Source organism: Eumetopias jubatus, unplaced genomic scaffold (genome assembly GCF_037043125.1).
Source record: "Eumetopias jubatus isolate StellerSeaLion01/CBP00866 unplaced genomic scaffold, mEumJub1_p1.0 scaffold_11, whole genome shotgun sequence".
NCBI lineage: Eukaryota > Metazoa > Chordata > Mammalia > Carnivora > Otariidae > Eumetopias > Eumetopias jubatus.
The window spans coordinates 3,310,637-3,336,217 of NW_028274817.1; the positions used below are offsets into that span (position 1 = coordinate 3,310,637).

Sequence of the window (25,581 nt, forward strand, 5' to 3'; positions counted from 1 at the left end):
GACAATACGGGGCCCACGAACAGAAGACAGGTCCCCGGTTTTCTATGGTCCTGTCATCCTTTCTGGAGAGCCTCCAGGATGAAGACCTTACAGAAGATACAATCTAATCTTTTCTTGATACATTCTGCACAGCTGTGGGATATCCAGTCAAGGGAGCCTGTGGCATTGTCGCAGAAAAGCATGATAATTTGCTGAGTAAATTCCACCCTCAAGGGCATTCCTCTTCTCTGGCAGACTCCTCCGCATGGAGCTCCCTATTTCCAAGGAGAGACATTGCTCCTATGATTTATTGTGAGCGCTTATGCCTGAGTCCTTGAAAAGCAGACAGAAGATTACTTGTGTTTGACTAGAACAATTAACATCAAGAGGAAATAATTTTGAGTAGTAGCTCTGCTGTGGGCTTCATAATGACAGAAGTTACAGTGCCTCATTCCCTCGGACCCTAACAGTACATAAGTTAGGACTAATACCTATCTTTGCTGTGTTTGTGAAAAAGTGGTTTTCTAACCTAATTAATCTAGTACCAACTTCAATAATTCCTTACATTTTCTACCCTAAAACAGAGGTCAGGGAAATGATGCAATAATAACACAATTTCCCTCAGTCTTGGCCATTTTTATTCATCTTTGAGAGTCTTTCTTCTTTTTTTTAAAGATTTTATTTATTGATTGATTGATTGATTTGCCAGAGAGAGAGAGAGAGCACAAGCAGGGGGAGTGGCAGGCAGAGGGAGAAGCAGGCTCCCTGCTGAGCAGGGAGCCCAATGTGGGGCTCAATCCCAGAACCCTGGGATCATGGCCTGAGCCGAAGGCAGACACTTAACTGACTGAGCCGCCCAGGCGTCCTGAGAGTCTTTCTTCTTGAAGAGCAGTGATGGATTTACCTGAAAAGGAATCTCCTAAAATATCACCCTTCGGCAATTTCTACAGTTCATGAGGAAAAGATTTAGTTTGAAAATACTTAGTGTGTAGGTGGACTTCTGTGAACGTGATGGAATAGCTTGTAGAAGACTAATACTCCCACAGAGAGTAACTGGAAAAGCCAGATAAAAATTTAAAACATCTGTTGGAATGGCAGATGTTAAGGCAATGATGAGGCAACCAGGACTTTGGAAAAGAGAGGCAATGACACTCTGCAGCCACTTTTTTTCCTCAGGACATTTGCTGATTCTGGGCATGAGGCAAATGGGTGGGGACAGGAGTCCCGGACTGAGGGCCTCTACTAAGACGAGAGAAACCAGCAGAGCTTTGGGTGGTCTCTTTGGAACAGAGAAAAAAATATTAGAGGCTTGAAGAGCCAGGATTCTGGTAAGAAGAAGTGGGCAAAATGGTCCAATATTCTGTCAAGTTTTTCCTCAGGATATTTACTGAATTCTGAAACTGCATTAACCAAAAGACTAAGAAAATTACTGTCAAACTAGAATTTTATACCTAGAAAAAATATCTTTTGAAAAAGAAAGGCAAGATTTTAGAGAGAAAGTGGGAGCAGTGGCATTACAGTTACTGAATCCCCCTGAATCACCCACTGAAAACAGATGGGAGTGCTAGAAGAGTAAAACAAAAACCCATAGACAACACCTACAACAAAACGGAGATGAAAAGATATCCCAATGAAACCCAAAATATGACCAGGGGGTATCTGCTAGGAGGAAGCAGAAGGAATAAATGGGGCATCTGAAATGCCCCAAAACAGGAGTATCACAAAATAGTCAACATGCACTTACCACGAAACACAGCAGAATATTTTGAGAGCAACAGTCATAAGAAGGAAGTGTTCTGCACACTCCAATGTATGAGTAACAACAAGGAGTCTGAGGGGCTGAGCAGCCTGGGCTCAAAGAAATCTAAAATTTACCAGCCAGGAGATAGCTTCTACTCTGGGATGCAGTAAGCTGGAAGAAACATCATTCCCATAGTTAAGACAAAAAACAAGCCAGACTAGGGCGCCTGGGTGGCTCAGTTGGTTGGGTGACTGCCTTCGGCTCGGGTCATGATCCTGGAGTCCCGGGATCGAGTCCCGCATCAGGCTCCCTGCTCGGCGGGGAGTCTGCATCTCCCTCTGGCCCAACCCCCTCTCATGTTCTCTCTCTCTCTCATTCTCTCAAATAAATAAATAAAATTAAAAAAAAAAAACAAACAAGCCAGACTAACATCAAATTCATGAATTTCTTTGAACACATTGGAGAGCTGAGGTTGCAGAGCAACAAACTTGTCCACAATCTGAGGAGATACAGTCTCTGTGGGAGGAAAGATGTGAGCGCTCGCTTCTCTGGAGTAAGCTTTCTGAAAACCAGTGAGGAGAGTTCAGTACGAACTATCGATGAATTGGTGAAGGCAGAATATAAACTGGCAGGAAAGAGTGAAGCCTCTGAGAGCCTCAAAAACTGAGGGAGTCCCTAGTCCAGAAACCCTACTGGGTACTTTTTTTTTTTTTTTATTTTATTATTAAAGAGGGCACGTACTGAATGGGTACTTTCAGAAAAGATCAGAAAGAGCCCTAAGAAAGGGCCAATGAGATGCAGACCTTGAAGAGGAGAACATTAGCCAGGCAGGAGGGCTAAGATTCTCCACATGTGCATTTCTCTCATCGCCTCTAGGAAGAAAATGCCTTTCTCTGTGGAGGCAAAAACCACAGACTTGGCCTGATGGCCAACCCACTGCAGCTGGGAGAAGGAAAGAGGAAAACAAGGAAATCAACTGCTCCTGGGAAAATGGCAGAAATATGAGCTGGGCCCACAACTACCCAAGGGGAGAGGCAAAAGGCTTGAGAAAGCCACACCCCTGAGACCAAGGAACCCAGTACCTAAGACTGGGGCTTACACAGAAGAACGGAAACTGCCCCCTCCCAATTCCCCACACCCCTAAGCCAACAGTTTCAAGTAACCAGTAACAGCAGAACAGTGCTGGGGAAAGGACAGAAGAAGAGCACGCAGGGACAATCTGAAGCAGTGTGAAGGGGTGACCTAAAGCTCAGTACTGAAAAACACAGCCTTCTGGAAAACCACTGCGCCCCCTAAGCAGAAGGAACCACTACAGGAATTTGAAACCTGTGCTGTACCGAGGGTAGGCACAGCGAGAACAACCTCAAACCCAGTCCAATTCCTAACCAGGGGAACTCAAAACCACATTCTAAAGATCTGGCAGAAGGAAATGTGTGTCCATTTCTAGGCATAAAAACTATTTACCTCAATCTCTACTAGTCTCTTCAAACAAAACAATTAAGACACACAGAAAGGCAAGAAAAATTATACTCCCAAGAAACAAAGCAATCATCAGAACAAGAATCTGATGACACAGACATTGATGCTATCAGACAAGGAATTTTAATTATGATTAGCATGTTAAAATCTCTAATGGGAAAGGTAGATACCATGCAAAAGTAGAAGGTAATCGCAGCAGAGAAATACAAACTCTAAGAAAAAATCAAATGGAAATGCTAGAAGTGAAGAACATAGTAGTGAAGAAAAATAATACATTCAGTGGGCTCACTGCCAGTGTCAACACAGCCAAGAAAAGAATCAGTGAACTTGAAGATCAGTCAACAGAAATTACTCACATTGAAATACAAAGAGAAAAAGTAGAAATAGAAAACAGAAAAAAGGACCCAAGATAATATAAAACAGTCTAACTATAATCCCAGAAGGAAGTCAGGGGGAATGGGAACTTCTTTATTTGATTTATTTAAAAAATTTTTATGAAGTCATAATAGGTGAGAATTTCCCCCAAATTAAAGGACACCGAACCACAAATATAAGTTCAGAGCCCCCAGTAAACCACCCCTTGGTATATCATAGTCAAACTGCTGAAAAAAAAAAAAAAAAAAAAACCGCTAAGAGAAAATCTTGAAAGCAGCCAGAGAAAAAAGAAACATTACACAGAATTAAAAAAAAAAAAAAGAATTACATCAGATTTCTCATCAGAAACCATGCAAGTCAGAATTCTATACCCAGAAAAAAATATCTTTAAAAATCAACATGCCATCACTGGTGCCAATGTAAACTGGTTCAGCCATTTTGGAAAAGTTTGGCAGTTAGTTCCTTAAAATGTAAAATATAATGCACTTTCTGATGTAAAAGGTGTAATAATCTAATGACACAGGAGTAGTTTCACATTTAAAAACATCATCACCTTGAACAAAATACAGAATAGTATTATTCAAATATCTGTGAGGTAGTATATTCAATCTTTTCTAAAAATAGTTTGACTCACTAAAGCAGAAAAAGTTCTTTTGAAAAAACTTTTTCAATGTTGGACATAAATTTACTATGTGAACCAGCAATTACACTCTAGGTAAGAAGTAAAATGAAAACGTATGTCCACACAAAGACTTGTAAGCAAATGTTCATAATTCATAAACCAGAAAATGAAAACAATTCAAATGTTCATCAGTTAGTAAACAGACAAATTACTATTCAGCAATACAAAGGAACAAAATACTGACACCCTGCTACAACATGGATGAACCTCAAAAACATTATGCTAAGCAAAAGAAGCCAGATGCAGAAGACTCAGTATTGTGATTCAATTTATATGAAAATTCCAAAGAAGGCAAATATATAAGAATAGAAAGCAGATTTCTGTACACCTTAAACTTATACGATGATGTATGTCAGTTATATCTCAACAAAACTGGGAGGGAGAAGAAAGCAGATTAGGGGTTGCCTGGGGTTGGGGGCGGGAAGATAATTGACATGGTATGAGGGATCTTTTGGAGCAAGAGCAATGTTCTAAAAGTGGATTTTGATGATAGTCACCCAACTTTGTAAATTCACTAAATGTCACTGAAGTATACATTAAAAGGGTGAATTATAGAGTATGTAAGTTGTAGCTCCCTAAGGTTAATTTTTAAATGATGGAGAAGTAACGACTTTCTCAGAAAAGCAAAAATAATGATGGAAATCATAGCCAGTAGTCCTACTCTACAAAAAATTTTAAAGAGGTTTTCAAGCTGAAATAATACATTAGTCTGAAATATGGATCTTCACCAACAAGAGTGTTAAAAAGAAATAAATGAAGGTATAATAGGTTTTTCTTATATTTAATTGATCTGAAAGATAATGAGAAAGCAAAAATAGTAGCAAAATATTGCAGAGTAGCTATTACATTAGACAAAAACTTCAGAACAAAGAATATTATCAGAAATAAAGAGGAACATTAGACAATAAAGAGATCAACTTTCCAATAAGATAAAAATCATAAATATGTGTGCACTTAACAGAATTTAAAAATACACTAAAGATGACACTACTAAAAGGAGAACAAGGCAAAAACACAATCACAGTTGGAGACTTCCACACTACTCTCAGAAATTGATAGAACACGCAGGCAGAAAACTAGTAAGGTTTCAGATTACCTAGACAGCACTATCAAACAGTCTGAACTAAATGATGTACAAAATTCTGCCCAGCATAGTCTTTTCTTTTTTAAAAAAGATTTATTTATTTGCGAGAGAGAGAGAGAGAGCACAAGCTGAGGGGGGGGGGGGCAGTGGCAGAGGGAAAGGGAGAAGCAGACTCCCCGCTGAGCAGGGAGCCCAAGTCAAGGCTTCATCCCAGGACCCCCAGATGATGACCTGAGCTGAAGGCAGACGCTTAACGGACTGAGCCACCCAGGCGCCCCCAGCACATTGTTTTCAATCGCACATGTAACATTCATAAAGATCAACTATTTTGTGGGCCATTAAAAAAAAAAAAGCCTCAATGAATTTTAATAATAGCAATCATTAAAAATATGGTCTTAGGCCATGCTGGAAATCAATTTTAAAAAAGGAAAGGAGGGGCGTGTAGGTGGCTCAGACATTAAGTGTTGGGCTCTTGGTTTCAGCTCAGGTCGTGATGTCAGGATCGTAAGATTGAGCCCCACGTCAGGCTCTGTGCTCAGCGTGGGGTCTGCTTAAGACTCTCTCCCTCTCCCTCTGCCCCTCCCCACCTGCTCTCTATAAAATAATCTTTTTTTTAAAAAAAGGTAAAAGACATTGTTAAGAGAATGAAAAGACTAACCACAGACTGGGAAAAAAAATATTTGCAAATCACATATCTGAAGGACTTGTATCCAAAATATATAAAGAACTCTCCAAATTCAACAATAGTAATAATAAAGTATGATACTGGAAGAGATATAGACACATAGATCAGTGGAAGACAATAGAGAATACAGAAATAGATCTACACAAGATGCCTGACTGAAAGCATGACACATAAAAGTAAAAACTGATCAATTGTACCTCATCAAATCTATAAACTTTTGATCTGTGAAAGACCCTGCAGAGGAGATGAATAGAAAAATTTTAGACTGGAAGAAAAGTTTGAAAATTCTATATCCTATGAAGGACTTGTATCTGGAGTATATAAAAACTCTCAAAACTCAACATCAAAAAACACAATCCCATTAGAAGATGGGCAAAAGGCACGAAGAGACATTTAACTGAAGAAGATACACAGAGGCAAATGAGCACACAAAAAGATATTCAACATCATTAGCGATCAAGTAAATGTAAATTATAAGCACAATGAGCTGTTGCTACAAGCCTATCCAAGTGGATAAAGTAATAAATTGTGACACCAAATTGTTAGTGAGGATGCCAGAAAAATGGATCACTATACACTGATGGTTGAAATAGAAAATGGTACAGCCACTCTGAAAAGCAGTTTGGCAGTTACGTTAAATACTAAAAATGGGTACCAGATGACCCAGCAGTCACACTCTTGGGCATTTATTGCAGAGAAATGAAAACTTATGTTAGTGCAGAAGCCTGTACATGAATGTTTATAGCAGCTTTATTCATAATAGCCCCAAACTGGAAACTCTTGTGTGTGAACAGTTAAATTGTCATACATCAGTACTATGAAATACTATCCAGCAACAAAAAGAAGTGAACTATTGATACATGGCAGCAACTTGAATGAACCTGCAGGGAATCATGCTGAGTAAAAAACAAAAGCCATTATCAAAAGGTTACATGCTGTATATAGTAACTCTATATATATAGAGTCCATATATATAACATTCTGGGAATAACACAGTGATAGAGATGGAGAATAAAATCGTGCTCGCCATGGGTTAAGGGATGTGGAGTGGGAAGTGGGTGAGGCTATAAAGGGGAACCACGAGGTGTGAGGATGATGGTGGTGGAAGTTACATGAAGTTACACATATGATGAAACTGCACAGAACTACACACACACACACACACACACACACACACACACACACAGGCTTGTACGTATAACTGGTGAAATTTGAATAAATTCCATGGATTGTTATCAATGTCAAATTCCTGGTCTTAACATCATACTCTAAGTTAGTAAGATGTCTGGGGGTGCACAGAACCTGACTGTACATTTCTTTGCAACTTCCACTGAATCTATTATTTCAAAATAAAAAATTAAATAAGTAAACAAGTCCCCCAGTTTTTTAAATGCGCAAAAGATCTAAATAGAAAATTCACCAAAGAAGTTATATGGATGGCAAATCAGCATATGGAAAGATGCTCAACATTATCAACCATCAGAGAAATGCAAATTAAAGCCAGAATGAGATCTCACTACATACCTCATAATAGCTAAAAACTTTTTTTTTTTAAACCTAGCAATACCAACTGCTGACAAGGATGTGGAGCAACTGGAATTCTCACATACTGTTGATGGGAATGCAAGACAAGTTTGGCAGGTGTCCATAAAGGTAAAGATTCATTTATTATGTAACCCAGCAATCCCTACCCCTGGATATTTACTCAGGAGAAGCGAAAATTCTTGTTCACGCAAAAACCTCTGCACAAATATTTGTAATAACTTTATTCATAATAGACAAAGACTGGAAACAAACCAAATGTTCCTCAACTGGTGAACGGATAAACAAAACACAGTGCGTCCATACAACGGACTGCTACCCAGCAATAAAAAGGAGTGAACTACCACATGGAGGAAACTCAAAGATAGTTTGCTAAGTAAGAGAAGCCAGACCCAAAAGACTACATACCACGTGATTTCATTTACTTGACAATCTGGAAATGTAGAATTATAGGGATGGAGATCAGACGACGGGTGGCTGCCAGGGTCTGAGAGTGGGGGAGGGGTGGAATACAAAAAGGCAGCACCAGGCCATTTGCGGGGTGGGGGATGGTGAGGGAATTCTTCTGTATCTTGACAGTAGTAATAGATACATGGCTCTGTGCTTCAGTCCAATGTCATGAAATTGTACACTACAGAAGTTTGCTGTGTGTAAACAAACCGAAATAAGATCCACCTGTAACCCACCTAAGTGACAGCATGTGCCATCATGGATGGTGACAAACTGGAACGCACACCCTGCTGGTGGTAAAGGAAGTCGCTATAACCCCTTTGGAAAGCTATTTGGCAATATCTGTTGAAGTTAAACATGTGCACATCCTATAAATCATCAGTTACACCTCTAGACATATATGCAACAGAAACATATATTTCCCAAAGAAAGTAAACACAAGGAGATTCATAGCAGCTTTATTCGTAATGGCAAAGACCTGGAAACCACACCAATGTCCATGAACATTGGAATAGATAAATCAGAGTAGAGTCATAAAACAGAATCCTGTATAGCATGAGGAGAATGAAGGAAATACTGCTCATGTGACAACATGGATGAATCTCACAACCAATAGCAAGTGTAAGAATCCAGACAACTATAAGAGTCCATAATGTAGGATTCCATTTACATAAAATAATCAAAGATGTTACAAGTCAAAACAGTAGTTACCTTTGGGCAGATGGAGTAACTTGGAGGGGATCACTAGGGAGTTCTAGCAATGTTCTATTTTTTAATATCAATGCAGGTTACTGGTGTGTTAACTTTGTGAATATCAATTAATCTATTCACTTAATATTTGTGTGTTTTTCTGTTTGCAATTTATATTTCAATTGTAAAAAGTTTTAAAAGCAGAGTATATATATTTCATTTTCTTTCTTTCTTAATATTTAGGTTGCTGATCAAAAATTCTCTTGATTCCAAAAGGAAGGAGCAAGAATCATATACGACAACCTTTGTTCCTGACTGGACAAAAGGATGGAAGCAACTTTTGATCACCTGCTCTACCATGAATGGTGCCAGGGGTTTCATGACAACTGGGTGAGGCAGGTATTTTATTTCTGTTTTAGAGACAGAGAAGACCCAAAGACAAGATAAATGGTTTCAACTATGATTGTGTGATTCCAGCATTTCTAGAATGACAAACTCAGGGAACATCAAAGAGAGAAAGCCCTCTACTTGAAGGAGCATCTAGTCCAGTCCCTTTGTTTTACAAAAGCAAAAAAATATGTCCCAGGAAGGGAAGGACTCATTCAAGATTACCCATCTACTGAAAGAAGGGACTAGAAGAAGTTCAGTCTTCCAAGTGCATGCCATCCAGTCTATGTCCAGTGCACCCTGACCATTGTTTACAGACAAATCATCAAAACACTTTATCGAATGGAGGGAAAAGAACATTAAATTGGGAGCTGGAAGACCTGGATCCTGTCCCAGTTTTGCCAAGTAAGCTTGACTGCCCCTTTCAGTTTTCATTTTCCCACCTGTGAAATATGGGGTGACAGTAACAAAATCAACAAGAGGTCACAAGTCTTGGATTCACGACAGAGGCAGATCCAGGTTTGGCGGAATCTGAAGCTTCTAACACTTGGGGTCCTCTCCAAGGATAAGAATACAAAGATATCAATACGAAATTGATAATGAAAGTGAATATTTCAAATGAGGGAAGAAACGCAATATAACACACATCGGAAAAAGTCAACAAATGTTAGACACATCTCAAAATTCAGAAAAAAATGACATGACAAATAAAAGTGTATTTTTATTAAATAATTGCCTCACATATTTCTGCAACCTGTTATTCCTACTTTTCTTGTTTCTTATTGTGGGAGACTCACAGGACTTAGCATACAGTTGTACTCACACTAAAAGGTATTACAGCAACATAGTAAGGACACACTGGCAGATCACGAGAGGCAAAGACACAGGAAGAGCCTGGAGGGAATCCCGTGCAGACTCCTTAGCCTCTCTCCCTCCCATGAGGGGCCACAAAGAGCACATCCTTCTTTCAGCAATGAACATGCAGTGACATGGGTGTAATGTTTCTGTCCAGGGAAGCCTAAACTCAGTGCCCAGGGATTTTATTTAGGTCTGGTCACGTAGGAATGCTCTGCCTAGCATGCACCAAAATTTCAGACTCAAAGAAGGAAAGCAGGTGTTCAGCATAAACCACATTGTAGAAACAGTCTACACACAGTGAGCCCTCTTACCAGTCCACTGGTGCCGAGACGCCCTCTGAGAGCCAAGTCCCCAGAAGCCAGCCAAGGGCCAGCCTTGCAAGCAGATCTTTTGCAAGGACAGCAGTCTCAGGGTAGCTATAATAACTCTTTTATGCATGCTGCTCAGTGTTTGTAATTCTGATACAGGCGTGTGCCCCACAGTCACAAGAATTCTGGAAAATGCCACTGTACACAACCCCCTCCACATGTTAATATAAATGCATGCTGTGCTTATAATTGCATACGCTATACACTGAGAATATTCCTGACAGGACAGAACTTGTGTTTGATTTTCCATATCTGATTTGTGACTGGAAGATTTTCCCGCAGACCAGCTTCTGGCTCTGTACATTGTGAACCTTGATTCTCCTCCACTGCTAACACACTTCCAGCACTGCGTGCTACAAGGCACAACAACACAATGTCCTCTTCCGCTTCACACCTCTTGTCCCAGGGCTGGGTGCAATGGTACAGAAGGCAGCAGTATTCCTGGAAGCTATTTCAATACAGGGCAGCTAGCAATAACTCAAACATGGATGGAATTGGTTGTGAGGTCCTCAAACAGGACTCTCTAAATCCAAACCAAGTATATCCCAATTTAGCATCTCCTGAGCCAGGCTCCCAATGTGCTCATGGCCACTGAATCTCCACCCAACGCAAGAGCATGAGTAAGGGAGACAGAAGAATGGAAGGAAAGGTGCCCTGAACCAACTCCAGCTAAAATATTTCTTGTGGATTTTACAAGCCATAGGACTAGCATAACCCATAATGCTAGGGCCGCTTTCAGGCCTGGGCAAGTGAGTGACCCTGAAGTTGGGTCTTAAACTTCATTAGCTTCACTGGGCATCTGTGTCTAGGTCCAAAGAGTTACAGAAGAGAAATCAAACACAGAAACGGCTTGGGCCCCAGATCGTGAGGCAGAAAGGAGCAGAGTACGTGTGAGCAGAAGCAAGGGTAAGGAAATCAGGATGAATTGCAGACAACCCGTGTGCAAAAGTACCTGGGAATGCGGGACAAGCACGTGAGCTAGGAACAGAAAGACAGCCTGAGCTGGCACCCAACACAAGTACGCAAACTGCAGAGTGCATTTCTGCCATGGCAGGCATGCGCAGTGCAGCGTGAGCGGGGGGGGGGAGGGGGGTGCTGAGGGCAGTGGAAGAGCTGGTTCAGAGGAGTGGGGCACAGAGCAGCTGTGCTGGGCAGGTTCAGAACCCAATCGAGCAGGCCAGGAACCGAAGAGGCAGCCAAGAAAGACAACCTTCTGAAAGGGTCGAGACTGAATTCCCAAACCATACCCCGCACAGCATCAAATGTTGCTCAGGCTCCAAAGGGCCCTCCAGGTAGCATATTCTGCCCCTAGCCTCTGTCACCACAGTTGGAGGCGGGATCGCTGGAGTCCCACCTCAGTCACTTACTATGCAACCTGAGGTAAATCACTTCCTCTGTCCAAATCTTGAATGCCTCATCTCTAAAGGGAAAAGAATGATAATGCCATCACAGGAGCCCAGGGAGAATCCAACGCGGGACTGGGACGAGGCAAACTACCTGGAGGCGATCTCTTCCTGGGCCAGAACACAGCACAAGGACCCACGGGCAAGCAAGCTGTGACCTGCAGACCGCGGCAGGAATGCCGGCCTGGCTTGACTCCAGTGGCAGCAGCAGCCCAGGAGCGGTGTCCAGCAACCTCCTGGCACGCGGTGTGAGTGCTCAGAACATGCCACCCGCCCCGACTCTGCTCTCTCCCTCATGTACGAACGGTTTAAAGCAGTAGTCTGGTTGGTATTTCAGGGGGGGATCGATGGTACTCCTTTGGGATTAATTTGAGATGAATAACAGTTACTGTACACACGGGATGTGCTCCAATGAGTAGTTTTGCTCGGATGGGAGAAGGAAGGCGGAGAGGACAGAAACAAGCATCCGGATGTCTGAGAGGGCAGATCTGCTGTGACTACAGATGACATCGGCCCTTCCTCGTCTCCACACCAACCCTGCTCTGTCCCAGGAGGAAGATGTATACGGGAAGGACTGACGTTAAAGTAGAGGGGTATATAGTTTTTGAAGTCACACGGCCCTGGACCACACAGACCCCTAGAAGCAAGCGACAGACTTGTGACAGAAACTCTGATACCCTGGGTCATTCTGGAGAATCCATCAGCAAGACAGTCGAGTGTAAAAATAAATGTATATGCCCAATTTGACACTTTCAACTGGAGTACCGGGGATGAAAATTTAAGGATGGTGCCTTTGGGCAGCTGTGTAGCCCAACAGGCTCTTCATCTCCCTTTTGATTCAGCTTCTCCTTACAGTCCAGAGAGCACCAGCCGCAACTGAGTAAACAGAATCGACTCTTTGATAGCCATCATCAAGCACATCCTGTGAAATACGTACTCTTTTGATTCAAGTGCAACAGTCCCTCCTGCAATCTGAAAGGAGCAGATCAGCTCACAGGCAAGCAACGCAATTCAAAGTCCGTGAATCACATTGCAGCTGGAAGGAGCAGAAGCAGTCAGAGGCCGAGCCCCGTGCCTTGCAGATGGGAGATGAGAACACACTCAAGGCCCCGGGCCAGCCCTACCCTCCAGAAGCCTAACTGATGGCACAGGGGGACAGCCTTGGCACCAGGCTCAGAGTGCATTTCCTGGGTTCCCCAGCTGTATGGCAGCCACACGGACTCCAGGTGGGCCGATCCTGAGTTTAAATCCCAACTCTCCCCCAACCTCAGCCAAGTGAGAGATCGTAGCCAAGTCCCTTGCCCTCTGTGCTCTTGGTTTCCTCATCTGTCAAGGGGATCTAATAGTCCCTAGCTTGCCAGGTTGATCCAAGAACTAAAGGAAATAAGGGGGCAGAAGCACTTCTGCCTGCTTCTTTGCCTGGGCCCTTCTTCCTCATTGCCTCTGATCTCATGCCTTTCCAGCCTGAAGCGGACATCTCAGGACTGCACTCCTGTATCACCACCTTCAAAACCCTGCCTATTCTTCAATGCACAGCTCAGACCCAGGCTGCCTCCGAAAACTTCCTGATCTCCCAGTGAGATGCATACTGGCCTCCCCCTGAGGCCACACAGTACTTCACAGATAGTTCTTTCTGTGGATGATGTCTGGTCCCACCTCAAATGAGAGTTACTGACATACTTGCCTTTCTTATCCAACTAGCAGGCACTGAGTCCAGGGCAGGTCCTATGTCACTCATCCACCAAGCCCAGCATGGTCCAGTGGCTCATCATGGTAGAGAATCGATGAATCCCGGATAACCCGAACCAGACAGTCTATCGCCATCATCAGTCAACATCTAGTGAGTGTCTCCACTGGCAGAGGCAGGCTCTGGGGATAGTACAAACGTGAAGTGGACAGGGTCCTTGTTTTCAGAGGGTTTCCAGTCTAGCTGTAGTAACTGGGTGCACAGACACACATGCAGAACAGAAACGGCCCAAGGTAACCTTGCACAAAAGCAGTACCACAGGCAAGGTTCTGGAAAGTTGTCAGGAAGAAGGAGCAGGCAGGCCCTGAAACCAGGCCCAGACAGTTAGGGGAGGCTTCCTGAGGACACAGGAAGTGAGGGAGGGTATCTGCCATGAGAGAGCAGTGTGGAAGGGCAGAGGCACTGAGTGCTGGGAATCGGGGGAGAGTCCAGGCAATGAGACTGGAGGGGCAGCTATGCCCAAGGAGATAGGAGGGCTGCCTTGAACAAGGCCATGTTATGAGTACAGCCTCATAGAGCTTAGTGTGATAGTTAAGCTGGGCCCATTCAGTGCTCATAGCAATTCCACGACTTCAGGAATGTTTATTATCCTCATTCAACACATGGACAAACTGAGGCCAGAGAGGTTCAGGCACTTGAAAGCTAAGCATTAAGAGCCAGGCAACTCCTGGGCAAAGTTCTGCTTCAGGAAGCATGGTTAAGTTAAAGGGGAGGCTGGGGTCACACGAGGGCCAGAAAGGGGTTAGATATCTGCTTGGGTCACGTGGGCAATGTCTCCAGCTATGAGAGAATTCAGGAAAAACCAGAGATACAAGACATTCTTCCAGAAACTTTGTTTCCTTAAAGATTCTATCTACAATCCCTCTACTTCTCACTGCTGATTTTGCTCCATGGGGAATTAGGATCCACACTTCAAAAAAAGCTCCCACGGCCATTCTTAGTCACGAGTTCGAGCCCCACGTTGGGTGTGGAGCCTGCTTAAAAAAAAAAAATTAAGAAAAAAAAAGAACAGGAAAAAAAAAAAAAGGAGCTCCCACAACTCGGTACAAAAGCCAGAAGCAACCCAATAGAAAGATGGGCAAAGGGTACTTCAGAGAGGAGGAACCAGACCTGCCACGAAGTGAGGGAAACCAGGCGTTGGGTCAAGCTGGTCCCAGACCAGCAGTGCCGCAAAACACGTGGCAGGAACAAACTAGAAGCCTCTCTGGGCCTCAAAGTCAGAGAAGGACGTGGGTGGGGGAGGCAGTGGCGTGCTCCACCACGCAGTCGGCACCTCCTGTCAAGTGAAAGAATGCGTGATAGGCTCAGGGAAGGAGAGAAGGGGAAGCGGTGCATAGGGATCGCACTGAGCAGAGAGGGTCAGCTAGGCAGGAGAACATCAGGGCCAAAGAGGGTGGCAGAGCCAGCGGGATGAGCACCAAGAGAAACAGTGGTGGCCAGTTCCTAAGGGGCTGCTGCAGCCAGGGGCCTGGTGGACAGAGGTCACTGGACACAAACATGAGAAACTGCAAACGCAAGTGCTCAGACTGCCCATCGGGGACGGGGAGCTCTGCACTGAGCGGGTGGCCATGGGCTCAGGAGAGGCGATGTCCTGGGGATATGGGCTCGGCAAAGAGCCAGGGTGAAAACTGGCAGGGACTTTCTAAAAGGAACATGTAGTGTATTATGGGGACAGAATCGTGGCGTGGAGAAAACCATCTCTGCAGCCCTGAGGCCTAAGCTCCATGAAGCTACCGCCTGGCCCTCACCGCACGGCCAGCACTCCTCCGTTTCTTCCAGATTCTGCAAAGAGAAGGTGCGGCTCACTGGAAGACGAAGCAGTCCTCTCTGTGTGACTACTGCGTCCTGGGCACCTGGGTTCCAGAAATGAGGAAGACACAGTCCTTGCCTGCGAGGAACCTGGTGCCCCTGAGGGGGCCACTGACCCTTGGAGAGCAATTAGAGCACTGGGAGGTGAGAGCCCAGGGAAGGGAGGTAGGAAGGAATGTGCAGAGTGCTCCTGGAACTGGCAGAGAAGAGTGCCTGATGCTTGGTTGTGGGGCAGGACAGGGGATGCTAAAGTTATGGCTGGAAGGAGGATAGGAGCTCGGTCAGGGGAAGAAGAGGTGAGCGCTCCAGAGGGCAGGGAGTCTTGGTAGAGTATGTGCGCTCAGGGCACAGGGACTCCGCAGCACAGTGACCCAGAGTGTTGGCCTATGAGAACAGAGAGGGCTGGTGCCACTGGAAGGCCCTCCCGGGGCCCCGAGGTAATGGGGTGTAAATAGGAGAGCGCTCACCAGTGTTTTCAGCACCGGGTTGATGAGGACAGATGTGCAGCTAAGAAAGCAAACTGAACTGATGGCATGTGGAGGATCCACTGGCAGAGGAAAGACAGGAGGCATCCAGGCCGATGTGGAGGCTCAGGTAAAAGCCAAAGAAGGCGTGGTATATACGGACGATGGAATATTATGAAGCCATCCAAAAAAAAAAAAAAAAAAGAAATCTTGCCACTTGCAACGACGTGGATGGAACCAGAGGGTATTACGCTAAGCGAAATAAGTCAATCAGAGAAAGACAAGTATCCCATGATCTCACAGATAGGAGGAATTCTTAATCTCAGGAAACAAACTGAGGGTACTGGGGGGGGGAATTGGTTAGCCCGGTGATGGGTATTAAAAAGGTATTAAAGAGGGCACGTCCTGGGCGTCTGGGTGGCTCAGTCGTTGGGCGTCTGCCTTCGGCTCAGGTCATGATCCCGGGGTCCTGGGATCGAGTCCTGAATCGGGCTCCCTGCTCCGCGGGGAGCCTGCTTCTCCCTCTCCCACTGCCCCTGCTTGTGTTCCCTCTCTCGCTGTGTCTCTCTCTCTGTCAAATAAATAAAATCTTAAAAAAAAATAAGGAAAAAAAAAGAGGGCACATACTGCGTGGAGCACTGGGTGTTATATGCAAACAATGAATTATAGACGCTATATCAAAAAGTAACGAGGTACTATATGGTGATTAACAGAATAAAATAAAATAAAAAAATAATAAAAAAGCCACCAGCCCCAGACCACAAGCCTGAACTCAGGAGATAGCAGTGGGGGCAGGAAGAGGAGAATTTATTCTGATCAGGCATGTGGGAGGCAGGGACACAGGACTTGGTCACCAAGCAAATGCGGAAGGAGGGTGAGAGGAAGGGGACCCCAGGAGCAAAGCACGGGGACACTGAGTGTGTTGAGCCGCTGACTCAGAGGCAGAGGACAGGAAACAGCTCTGACAGGGAAGCTGGCTTTGTCTGGCTCAGGTCAGGTCTGACGGGCAGCAGGAAACAGAGGAGGAATTTCTCTTCTCACCTGCAAAAAAGGTTCATATAAAGCCCCTCCCTCAGGACCCCCGCTGGCCGTCCCAGGGTGGCTTGGAAGGAGAGCCCGCCCGGCCTTCAGCGCCCAGGTGCAGGACTCAAGCTACAGGTCCCGCCCTCTCCCCGCCTCCGCGCTCTCCGGGGTCCATTCTGAGGGTCACCGGAGGTCGCTGAGGATGCCACTCTGTTGCCTACCGGTGCGGCGCCGACCGGACGCCTATGTCACGGGAGGCAGAAGGGCACTGCCTGGCCTCGGCCCCGGAGCCGCCCTTGCCCAAGCCCCGCGCTGTCCCCAGGGATCTCCGCCTAGGCTCCGCCCGGCTCCGCCCCTTGCCCAAGCCGCGCGCTGGTCCCAGGGTTCTCCGCCCGGGCTCCGCCCAGGCTCCGCCCTGGCTCCGCCCCTTCCCCAAGCCCCGCGCTGGTCCCAGGGTTCTCCGCCCGGGCTCCGCCACCGCAACTCCTCCTCCCAGCCCACCGACCGTCCCTCCCCACTGCGCCCAGCTCCGCCTCCCAACCACCCCACCAGTCCCGCCCTGCTCCTCCCCGGCTCCGCCTCCCTGCTATCTTCCGGGTCCCACCCTGCAACACCCCAACCGCGCCCCGCGGCCCTGCAGCTCCTCCTCCCAGCTATACCACCGGTCCCACCCAGCTCCTCCCTTGCCCGCCCTCGCTCCTGCCCCAGGCTTTCCTCCAGCTCGCCCCGCTCCTCCACAGCACCTCCTGTCAGCATCCGCAGGCCCGCCATGCTCCGCCCTAGCCCTGCCCCAGCGACTCCTCCCAGCTTTCCCCCAACTGGCCCTACCCCTCCCCAGCCCCGTCCTGCTCCCCGCAGCTGCTACCCACCAACCCTGCCCCGCTCGTCCCCAGCTTCTGATCCCAGCTTTCCCGGACATCGCTCTGCTCTGCCCAACGCCGCTTGGCACCTCCACAGCTCCTCCTCCCAGCTTTCCCCCAGCCCCAACCCCGGTGGCAGCTGCTTCGCCAACCTTTCCGCCACTCCCTCCCTGCCCCTTCCCAGCTCCGACGCGCTCAGCCCCAGCTCTCCTAGCTTTCCACCAGCCACGCCCCCTGAGCAAATCTCCTCCCCCGGTTTCGCCTTGCCAGAGTCCCCCACCCTGCCCTACAACTGCCCAGGTCCTCCTCTGCAGTGACCTCCCAGCTCTTCCCAAGGCTCCACGTCCATCGCCACCTCCCCAACTTAATCCCGCTCCTCCCCAACACTGCCTGCCCAACTTCCTCAGCTCCACCCCACCCAGCCTCCTCCTCTCAGCTCCGCCCTGCTACTCCCCAGGTCCTCATCCCCAGTGGTCCCCCGGCTTCTCCTGTGGCTCCGCCCCAAGCTCCGTTACCCCAGCGCTCCCCAGATCCCCCCTGCACCTCCCCCCCCGGGACACCTCCTCAGGCCCACCGTGCTCTTCGCACAGCTCCTTCTCCGCAACATTCCCCCTAGCTCGGTCCTGCTCCTACCCTGCTCCTTCCCTGCTCCTTCCCGCTCATTGCCCGAGCTCGTACTACCCAACTCTTTCTCACTCGCCGCGCTCACCCCTCTTGCAGGTGCGCCCCAGCTACTCCCCGCAACCCTGTCTCACAGCTCCTCCCCTCGCTCGTTCCCACAGGTCGGCCCCCCCATACTCCTCCCCCCGCCCCGCCTCCCGTAGCCCCGCCCATGGATCCGCCCCCCGCTCGCCTAGCCCCGCCCCTTCTCCCCCACCCCATTTCTCTTCTAATTTCCGGTTCCGCCCCAGCCGCCCGCGTCTACCGCCCGATCCACCGGGATCCTTCCCCGCGAGTCCGGGCCGGGTGAGTCCACACACGTCTCCCCGCGGCCGGGGCTTCCGCGCCTATGTGCGTGTGTACGTGAGTGCGTGTGTACGTAACTGCTTGGCTGCGTGCCTACGCGCTTGCGAACGGGCGTGTTTTCGTACCTCCGTGTGCGTTACGTGGGTTCGAGCCGGCGTAGGCCCCGCAAAGAAGGGGCGCCGGCGTCTGCGCCAGCCTGTGAGCTGAGGGACCGCCGACGCCTGTCACCGGTCAGCGGTCCCCGGTGCCGGGCCGCGGCGATGGCGGGAGAGCCACGAGGCGGGCCGAGCGCTCTGTCCGCTCTCCGCGGCCCGCGTCGTCTCCCGGCCTGGGCGTGGGAGGCGGTCGTGCAGGCGCTGGCCGCCTCGCCGGGTCACGCGGAAGCGGACGGTCCCGCCTGGTGGCCGCAGCCCGGTCAGCCAGGGGCGCCCGCGACTCGGTGCCAGGAGACCCGCCCGCCACAGAGGGAGCCAGGAAGCCCCTGCTGCTGAGGCCTGCTGGGCCCTCCGCGGGCTGGGACCTGTGGGCTGGGGTTTTCCGGGCCTTGGGGGGGCGGATCTGGAAGCAGGCGCAGAGCTGCGCAGGCCACCCTTCCCTGTCCCCTCCTCCCGCCACAGTCACACGCCCGCCATCCTTCTAAGTGCATGTGCAGGCAATGGACCTGTGCCCAGAGAAACAGGAGCATGCTGGTCCAGGAGCCCCAGCCCTCCCTCACTGCGTCCCTCCCCGCCTCCCCTTGGCCCCCAGGCTGTGGCCTACCTGAGGTCCCAGGCTGTGCGGTGTTGCACTGGTTACCCGTGGCACTCCTCCCAGTGGGGCCTACTCAGGATTTTATTGAGGGGAACGGGATCGTGGGGCCCCCAAATCCTTCCCCTGTGACAATGTGAGGGAGTGGTGTCACCTTTCTCCTGTTGAATAAGGGGGCTGCTAGGCTGTGAGAACACAGTCCCTTAAGGTGAGAATTTTCTCAGCTGCTGGCTGGGGCGTCATGTGATTAGCAGAACCACACCCTGAGTGAGGTGTTTCCCATCCCATGGGCCCTCCTGAGTCCCAGTGGTCCCCCACCCCTGCCGAGTAGAAGACCTGTTCTGGCACATGAGCCAACATTGGCCTCTTGTACCGGATGACTTTTTCTTCTCCCCCCCCCCCCACCCGCCCCGGTCCTTGTGCGGGTGAAGAGGCCCAGACAAGTGGAATAGCGTTTCCTCCTCAGACCACAAAGCAGGTACTCTGCGTGGTGAGACAGGAGGGCAGCTTTACAGTTCCATCCCTCTAGGGGTTCCGCCCACACAGTTCAGTTCTCCTTGTGTCTTTGTGGCCCTGATGAGAAAAAGTTTGGCCAAGAAACTGAATGGCAGACATGAGGCAAACCTGCAGTCCAGTTATATACCCTCGAGAAGAAAGAGAAAGGGCCAGGCCGCAGGGGGATATCCAGCCTCCCTCGTGAATAATCCGGACCCAGCGAACAGGGCGACCCTTTGTCCCCCATCGGGCTGGCAGAGCTTAAGCAGAGTAAGGATGCTCAGGGCCGACAAAGGAGTGAGGAAGTGGAGCCCTTGTCCGTGGTCGGTGGAGCGTGCACAGGGGAGCCTTTGTGGAAGGCGATGTGCTGGCCTGTATCAGCATCTCAGATGTGCATGCTGTGACCCTCGCCGCCTTCTAAACGTGTCCTCTGCCAACGAGCGTCTGTGGTGGTGTCCTCTGTGGTGGCAGGAAGTGCAAAGCAGTCTGTGAGTCTCCGTCAGTAAGGGACTACTCAGCAAACTGTGGGACGGCCAACCACGGGATGCCACACAGACAGTGAAAGAGATGATAGATGGAGATGTACAGACATGAAGGAATGTGCCGGGTGTGCCCTTGATGGAGAAATCAGTGTGCACCCTGTGGAGACGTCCAGGACAGAGCTTACACCTACCTCGGAATTAGCTTGCCAGGGTGGTTGTATCAGACTACCACAGACTGGGTGGCTTCAACAACGGGAATGCATCGTCGCCCGTTTCTGGGGGCTGGAAGTCCGAGCGCAAGGCCTCGGCTGATTTTGCCTCTTCTGAGAGCTGGGAGAGAATATGTTCCGTCCCTCCCCCCCCGCCCCCCACCTTCTGGTGGTTTCCTGGCCGTCTTTGGCATCCCATAGCTTGTAGATCTCTGCCTGCATCTTCACATGCCTGTCTCTAAACTTCACCCTTTTAAAGGGACACCAGTCCTACTGGGTGAGGGTCTGCCCAGCTGAGCTCATTTGCATTCACAAGGTCTGTAAAGACCGAAATTCCTTTACGTATGAGGTCATGTTCTGAAGTGCTGGGGATTGAGACTTCCAACACACGAATTTGGTGGGGACATAATGCCACCCGTGACAACCTGTGAAAGCCCTGAGGGAGGGATGAACTTGGAGTGTTCCGGGGATGGAAGGAAGGCCTTTGTGGCTGCAGGGTGGTGAGTAGAGGGGTGAAGGGAGCAGACAGCGGGGGGTGGGGGGGGCGGTTGGGGGGCAGATCACGTGGGGCCTTTGGGCCCTGGCGAGAAGTGTGGATCTGTTCTAGACGGGACAGGAGGCCCCTAGAAGGTTGTGGCAGGGGAGTGACACGATGGATCACTCCTGTACCAGAACCACTCTGTCCTCGGTGCGGACCCTGGAGTGCTGCGCTCCAGCGGCGAGGCAGAGGGTGACCGGGAGGGTGCTCGAGAGGGCGGCGGGCCCTTGGGAGACTGAGGCTGTGATTGTGGCCGTGCAGACGATGGAGTCGGGTCGGGCTCTGAGTGGGTTTGGGGACCGGCGCCCACGTGATGTGAGTGCCGGGTGCGGGAAAGGGAGCGCAGGCGGCTGCTAGGTCAGGGGGACTGGAACAACAACAGATTGGTGGTAAACCACTCGCCGAGGTGGAACGGAAGCGGATTTGGGGTGGCGGTGGTTGGGAACCCGGGGCTGCTGGCTGTGGAAGGTTGAGACGAAGCGGGCATGGCCTGTGTGAACGGGGGCAGAGCAGGCGAGCGTGCGATGTGCAAGCCTGAGCAGAAGGGAACGAGAGGCGGTCAGCCGCGTCTGGGCTGTCCGGCCACGAGTCAGATGAGGACAGGACAGGCACGTGGCGGGTCGAGGGTGTGTTCGTGGAAGGTGGGGTGCGGTGCATGGCGAGGAAGTAGAGGCTGCGAGTATAGACGGCCGTTCTGGGGGGACTTCTGCTATGCACAGGTTTGGAGAAGGCCGCCGCAGGAGCTGGAGGCCTGTGTGGGGGCTCCCCCCTCACCCCGGGGGGGGCGGGGGGAGCGGTCCTTGTCCCTGCCCTGAGGGAGACACAGGTGTGGCTCTCGGCAGAGGGGACCACCTACTCCTGGGGGACGGGAGGGAGGCTGCCTGAGCAGGAGCAGGACAGAGCCAGGCGCCGGAGTGAGCCAGAGGGCTAGGCCCCAGAGCACAGCTGAGGGCGGCTCGGCCGGAGAGACAGAGGGAAGGCAGCGGGTCTGGACGTGGGGACAGGCAGGACGGTGCATTGGGAAGGGGGTGAACGTGAGGCAGCCTTGCTGGTCACGGGGCCTTGTCTTTGAGAGTGGATGTGGTTTCTTCAACAGGAGAATGCCGTTGAGGCCAGGTTTATGTACTTCAGGAACTGGGAGCAGAGATGAACCGGAGAAGGTGGTACTCAGGGGCTCAGGGTAGAGCCCCAGGCCCGATGATGATGATGATGGGCAGCCACTGTTTGTAACTGTCCTGTTAGGTGTCATGTACTGGGCTAGGCGCCCTTGGCACCTTGTCCCCGATCCTCGCAGCCACGCTGGAGACGGAGGCTCCGTGAGGTACCGGGACCCAGCTGAGGTTCAGGCCCGGGGCCCCGCTCTTCCCACTGCACAGCTCTCTCCTCCCGTGAGGAGGGCGGACCCCCCCCAATCCAGGTGCAAGGGCAGGGGGTACATGCACTCAGATCCCCTTGCAGTCATGGGCCATCTGTCTCTTCCTCGGCACCTCCTTCTCAGGTACGGAGTGAGGTGATGGTAGCGCTGCTGTAGCGGGTGATTTGAGGATTGAGTCCTCTGGTGTGTGGTTCGTGCCCCTCCTGTGTGCCTGGCATAGAGGCAGTGTGTGCGCCCCGGGACCAGTTGTTCCTGCTCTTGTATTTCCTTTCTCTAGGCTCGGGTCGGGGTTGGGGGTGTCTGTTGATAGTGGAGAGCAGTGGGGCAGGAAGGGGTCCGAGGAGGGTGGCACCCAAAGGGGCCGGGGCCATCTGAGATCGCGGGGCGCCCCCAGCGCTGAGCCGAGGTTAGATACCAAGGATTTGTGCTCCGCCGCCCCGGGACAGGAGCCCGGGGATCTGCAGTGTCTCGGCGGTGGCAGGGCCAGGGACCCGAGTGGGTTGGCAGGAGAAGAAGCGAGGCCCGGGACTGGCCCTGTCTGTGCTGGGAGGGGGCTAGAGCCAGCTTGCCGAGTCGTGAAACCCAGGGGCCCGTCCCCCTCTGTCGTCTCCTGGGGCTCCGTGGCCTCTGTTGTAGCACTGACCACGTGCTGTCCCGGCCGTGCCTTTCTCTAGCCGTCTGCGCCATCGTCCGAGAGCTCGCCCAAGACTCCGTCTGATGGACACGTCGTCCTGATCCCCGGCCCCTTCCTTTGGGCCTGTCGGTTGACTGTGTCGTGATAGGAAGAAGGAGCCAGGGTTCTCGGCTCCCCCACCGCCCAGGTCAGTAGGCAACCCCGGGGACACTGGGGCGAGGCCTTGCCCGCGGGTCATGAGCTTGGAGCGCTGGGCATGATGCTCATTGACGTTCGTGGTTCCGTGTCCCCGCAGGCCAGGGGAGGCCCCAGGAGCTGTAGGGAGATGCAGTTCGGCTGCCTCTCCTTCCGGCAGCCTTACGCAGGTTTCGTCTTAAACGGGGTCAAGACCGTGGAGACGCGTTGGCGTCCTCTGCTGAGCGGCCACCGGAACTGTACCATCGCTGTCCACATCGCCCAGAGGGACTGGGAAGACGCCACGTGGAGGAGGCTGCTGGTGGAGAGGCTGGGGATGGCCCCCGCTCAGATTCAGGCCTTGCTTCGGGAAGGGGAGAAGTATGGCCGTGGCGTGATAGCTGGCAAGTGATGATAGGCCAGATGCTGCTCAGACAACCTCCAGGGGCTAACGCCGCGGGATCTAGCTCGGGAGTTTTGTGGCTTGTTTTCTTTCGAACTGCTTGGTGTGTGAGCCGAGCGACACACCGTTCAGAGGGGCAGCAGGGGGCCGTGGGCTGGGGGTGGGGGAGTTGCCGAGGTCCCACGACCTCAGGGGGACCCTGCGTCCGCTCTGGGCCTCGGTTCCCATTTTCGATCTGAGAGGCAGGGACAGCTTCCGAGTCTCCACGTGGCACTGGCCTGTGTGTGTGTATGTGTAGAGCCGTGTGTTTGCGCGCGAGTGTGTGTGCGTCCGTGTGTGCGTGCGCGTACATGCGGCAGAGACCATGGGAGGCGGAGACCGCGGTACCCGGCGTGGGTTGGGGTAGCCTCCAGATTCAGGCTGTTGCCTGGCTTCGTGGGCGGATGCCCCACCCCCACCGTCCCCGCATCCCAGCTAAGTTCCCTGCGCCCTGGGTGGGTCAGGTCCCACCGCCGCACCTGCCACCTGCCAAAGTGCTCGGGGACCTGATGGCCTGTTCCCCCTGGCGTCTGGAGCCCTTCTGACCTCCGCCTGCTGCCCTGAGCAGTCTGGCTGGGACCAGCCCATTGCTTGGGTGTGGTCGTTGAGGACAAGGCCCTCCACTTCTTTGTCTCCGTCCCTCGGCCTCACCCGGAATTCCCTGAACAGAGTTTGGCACGTCGCAGATGCTCGGCCAGAGCGGCCCAGTGTACTGCGTGGCCCCTTGGGGAGACCCTCGTGGTCCCTGGTGGTTGTAGCTTTCAATAACCGTGTTCTCCGTCAGGCGGGCCTCGGTTTCTGGAAGGAAAAACCAGTGCGCGCTTCTCCTTGTGCACAGGGCTTGTTGACGTTGGGGAAACGTTGCCGTGCCCAGAGGACTTAGCTCCCGATGAGGTCGTGGAACTGGAAAATCGAGCTGTGCTGACCGGCCTGAAGCAGAAGTACCTCACGGCGCTTTCGAACCCCAGGTGGTTGCTGGAGCCCATCCCCAGGAAAGGCGGAAAGGATCTCTTCCAGGTAGACATCCCAGAGCACCTGCTCCCCTCGGGGCAGGAGGCCTGAGGGGCGTGCAGGGTTACGGAGAACCCCAGCTAAGTCATGACCCGTGAGGTGACCATCGTGCCGCAGGCGGGGACCGCAGCTCTGGTCTGGCTTGGCCCTGCCGCGGAGAGCGCTGCCGCTGCGTGCTGTTCGTGGGCACGGATTTCTCCGCTCCCGTGCGGGGGACGGGCCGGCGGGACTTTCCCTGTGAGCTGCCCGTCTGGGCTCCTCGACGGGCTCGAGGACTCGGAGCTTCAGGAGACAGGGAAAGCTGCCGTAAAGGCCTTTGCACCGCGACTAATTTGGGTTGCATAAAGAAATACGTTTTGGGGCGCCTGGGTGGCTCAGTCGTTATGCGTCTGCCTTTGGCTCGGGTCATGATCCCGGGGTCCTGGGATCGAGCCCCCTGTCGGGCTCCATGCTCCACGGGGAGCCTGCTTCTCCCTCTGCCCCTGCTTGTGTTCCCTCTGTGTCTCTCTCTGTGAAATAAATAAATCTTAAAAAAAAAAAAAACGCGTTTTGAGAGAACTGGTTAGTGTCTCCCCCGCTCTTTGTTCTGGTCAAAAGTCAGAGAGCGTTTGAACAGCGTCCAGGGGATGTTGTGGGAAGGCTGGGAGTGGGCACCGAAGGAAGGCCCGGGAGGGAGTGGCCAGCCACGGACGGCCCCGCTCACGGCGACGAGGACCTCAGCCTGAGAAACAGAGCGCCCATCCGTCCTCGCAGATGACTCTTGCTCTGTTGTGAAAGCGTCCCTTGGCCCATGAAGGGTGCGTGTTACACACGTGGCACGGCTGCTTCGTGTGCAAGGGAAGGATCCTAAATACAGCCCTGATGGAAAAGTGACAAGTTGTG

At 51.0% G+C, this 25,581-nt stretch overlaps 1 protein-coding gene and 1 long non-coding RNA gene across 6 annotated transcripts in view; one reads left to right on the top strand and one right to left on the bottom strand.

Annotated features, from left to right (window-relative positions):
- Positions 1 to 17,247, bottom strand: part of LOC148162953 (uncharacterized) — a 254,528-nt gene extending 237,281 nt beyond the window's left edge. For all 3 annotated transcript variants that reach the window (XR_015769416.1, XR_015769418.1, XR_015769417.1), the window contains exon 1: positions 13,408 to 17,247. This is a non-coding gene — a long non-coding RNA (uncharacterized LOC148162953). The remainder of the gene's footprint in view (positions 1 to 13,407) is intronic.
- Positions 17,248 to 18,503: 1,256 nt separating this feature from the next.
- LOC148162954 (protein EOLA1-like) lies at positions 18,504 to 25,259 on the top strand. Of its 3 annotated transcripts, none has more exons than XM_088028604.1 (4): positions 18,504 to 18,592; positions 23,113 to 23,259; positions 23,368 to 23,650; positions 24,527 to 25,259. In XM_088028604.1, exons 3-4 carry the CDS (start codon positions 23,398 to 23,400, stop codon positions 24,748 to 24,750), a joined length of 477 nt encoding a protein of 158 aa, XP_087884730.1. In that variant the 5' UTR covers positions 18,504 to 18,592; positions 23,113 to 23,259; positions 23,368 to 23,397; the 3' UTR covers positions 24,751 to 25,259. The 3 variants fall into 3 exon arrangements, with proteins under 3 accessions (XP_087884730.1, XP_087884731.1, XP_087884732.1); XM_088028605.1 differs by lacking the exon at positions 18,504 to 18,592 and adding an exon at positions 19,790 to 21,025; XM_088028606.1 differs by lacking the exon at positions 18,504 to 18,592 and adding an exon at positions 21,891 to 22,384.
- Positions 25,260 to 25,581: the final 322 nt, after the last annotated feature.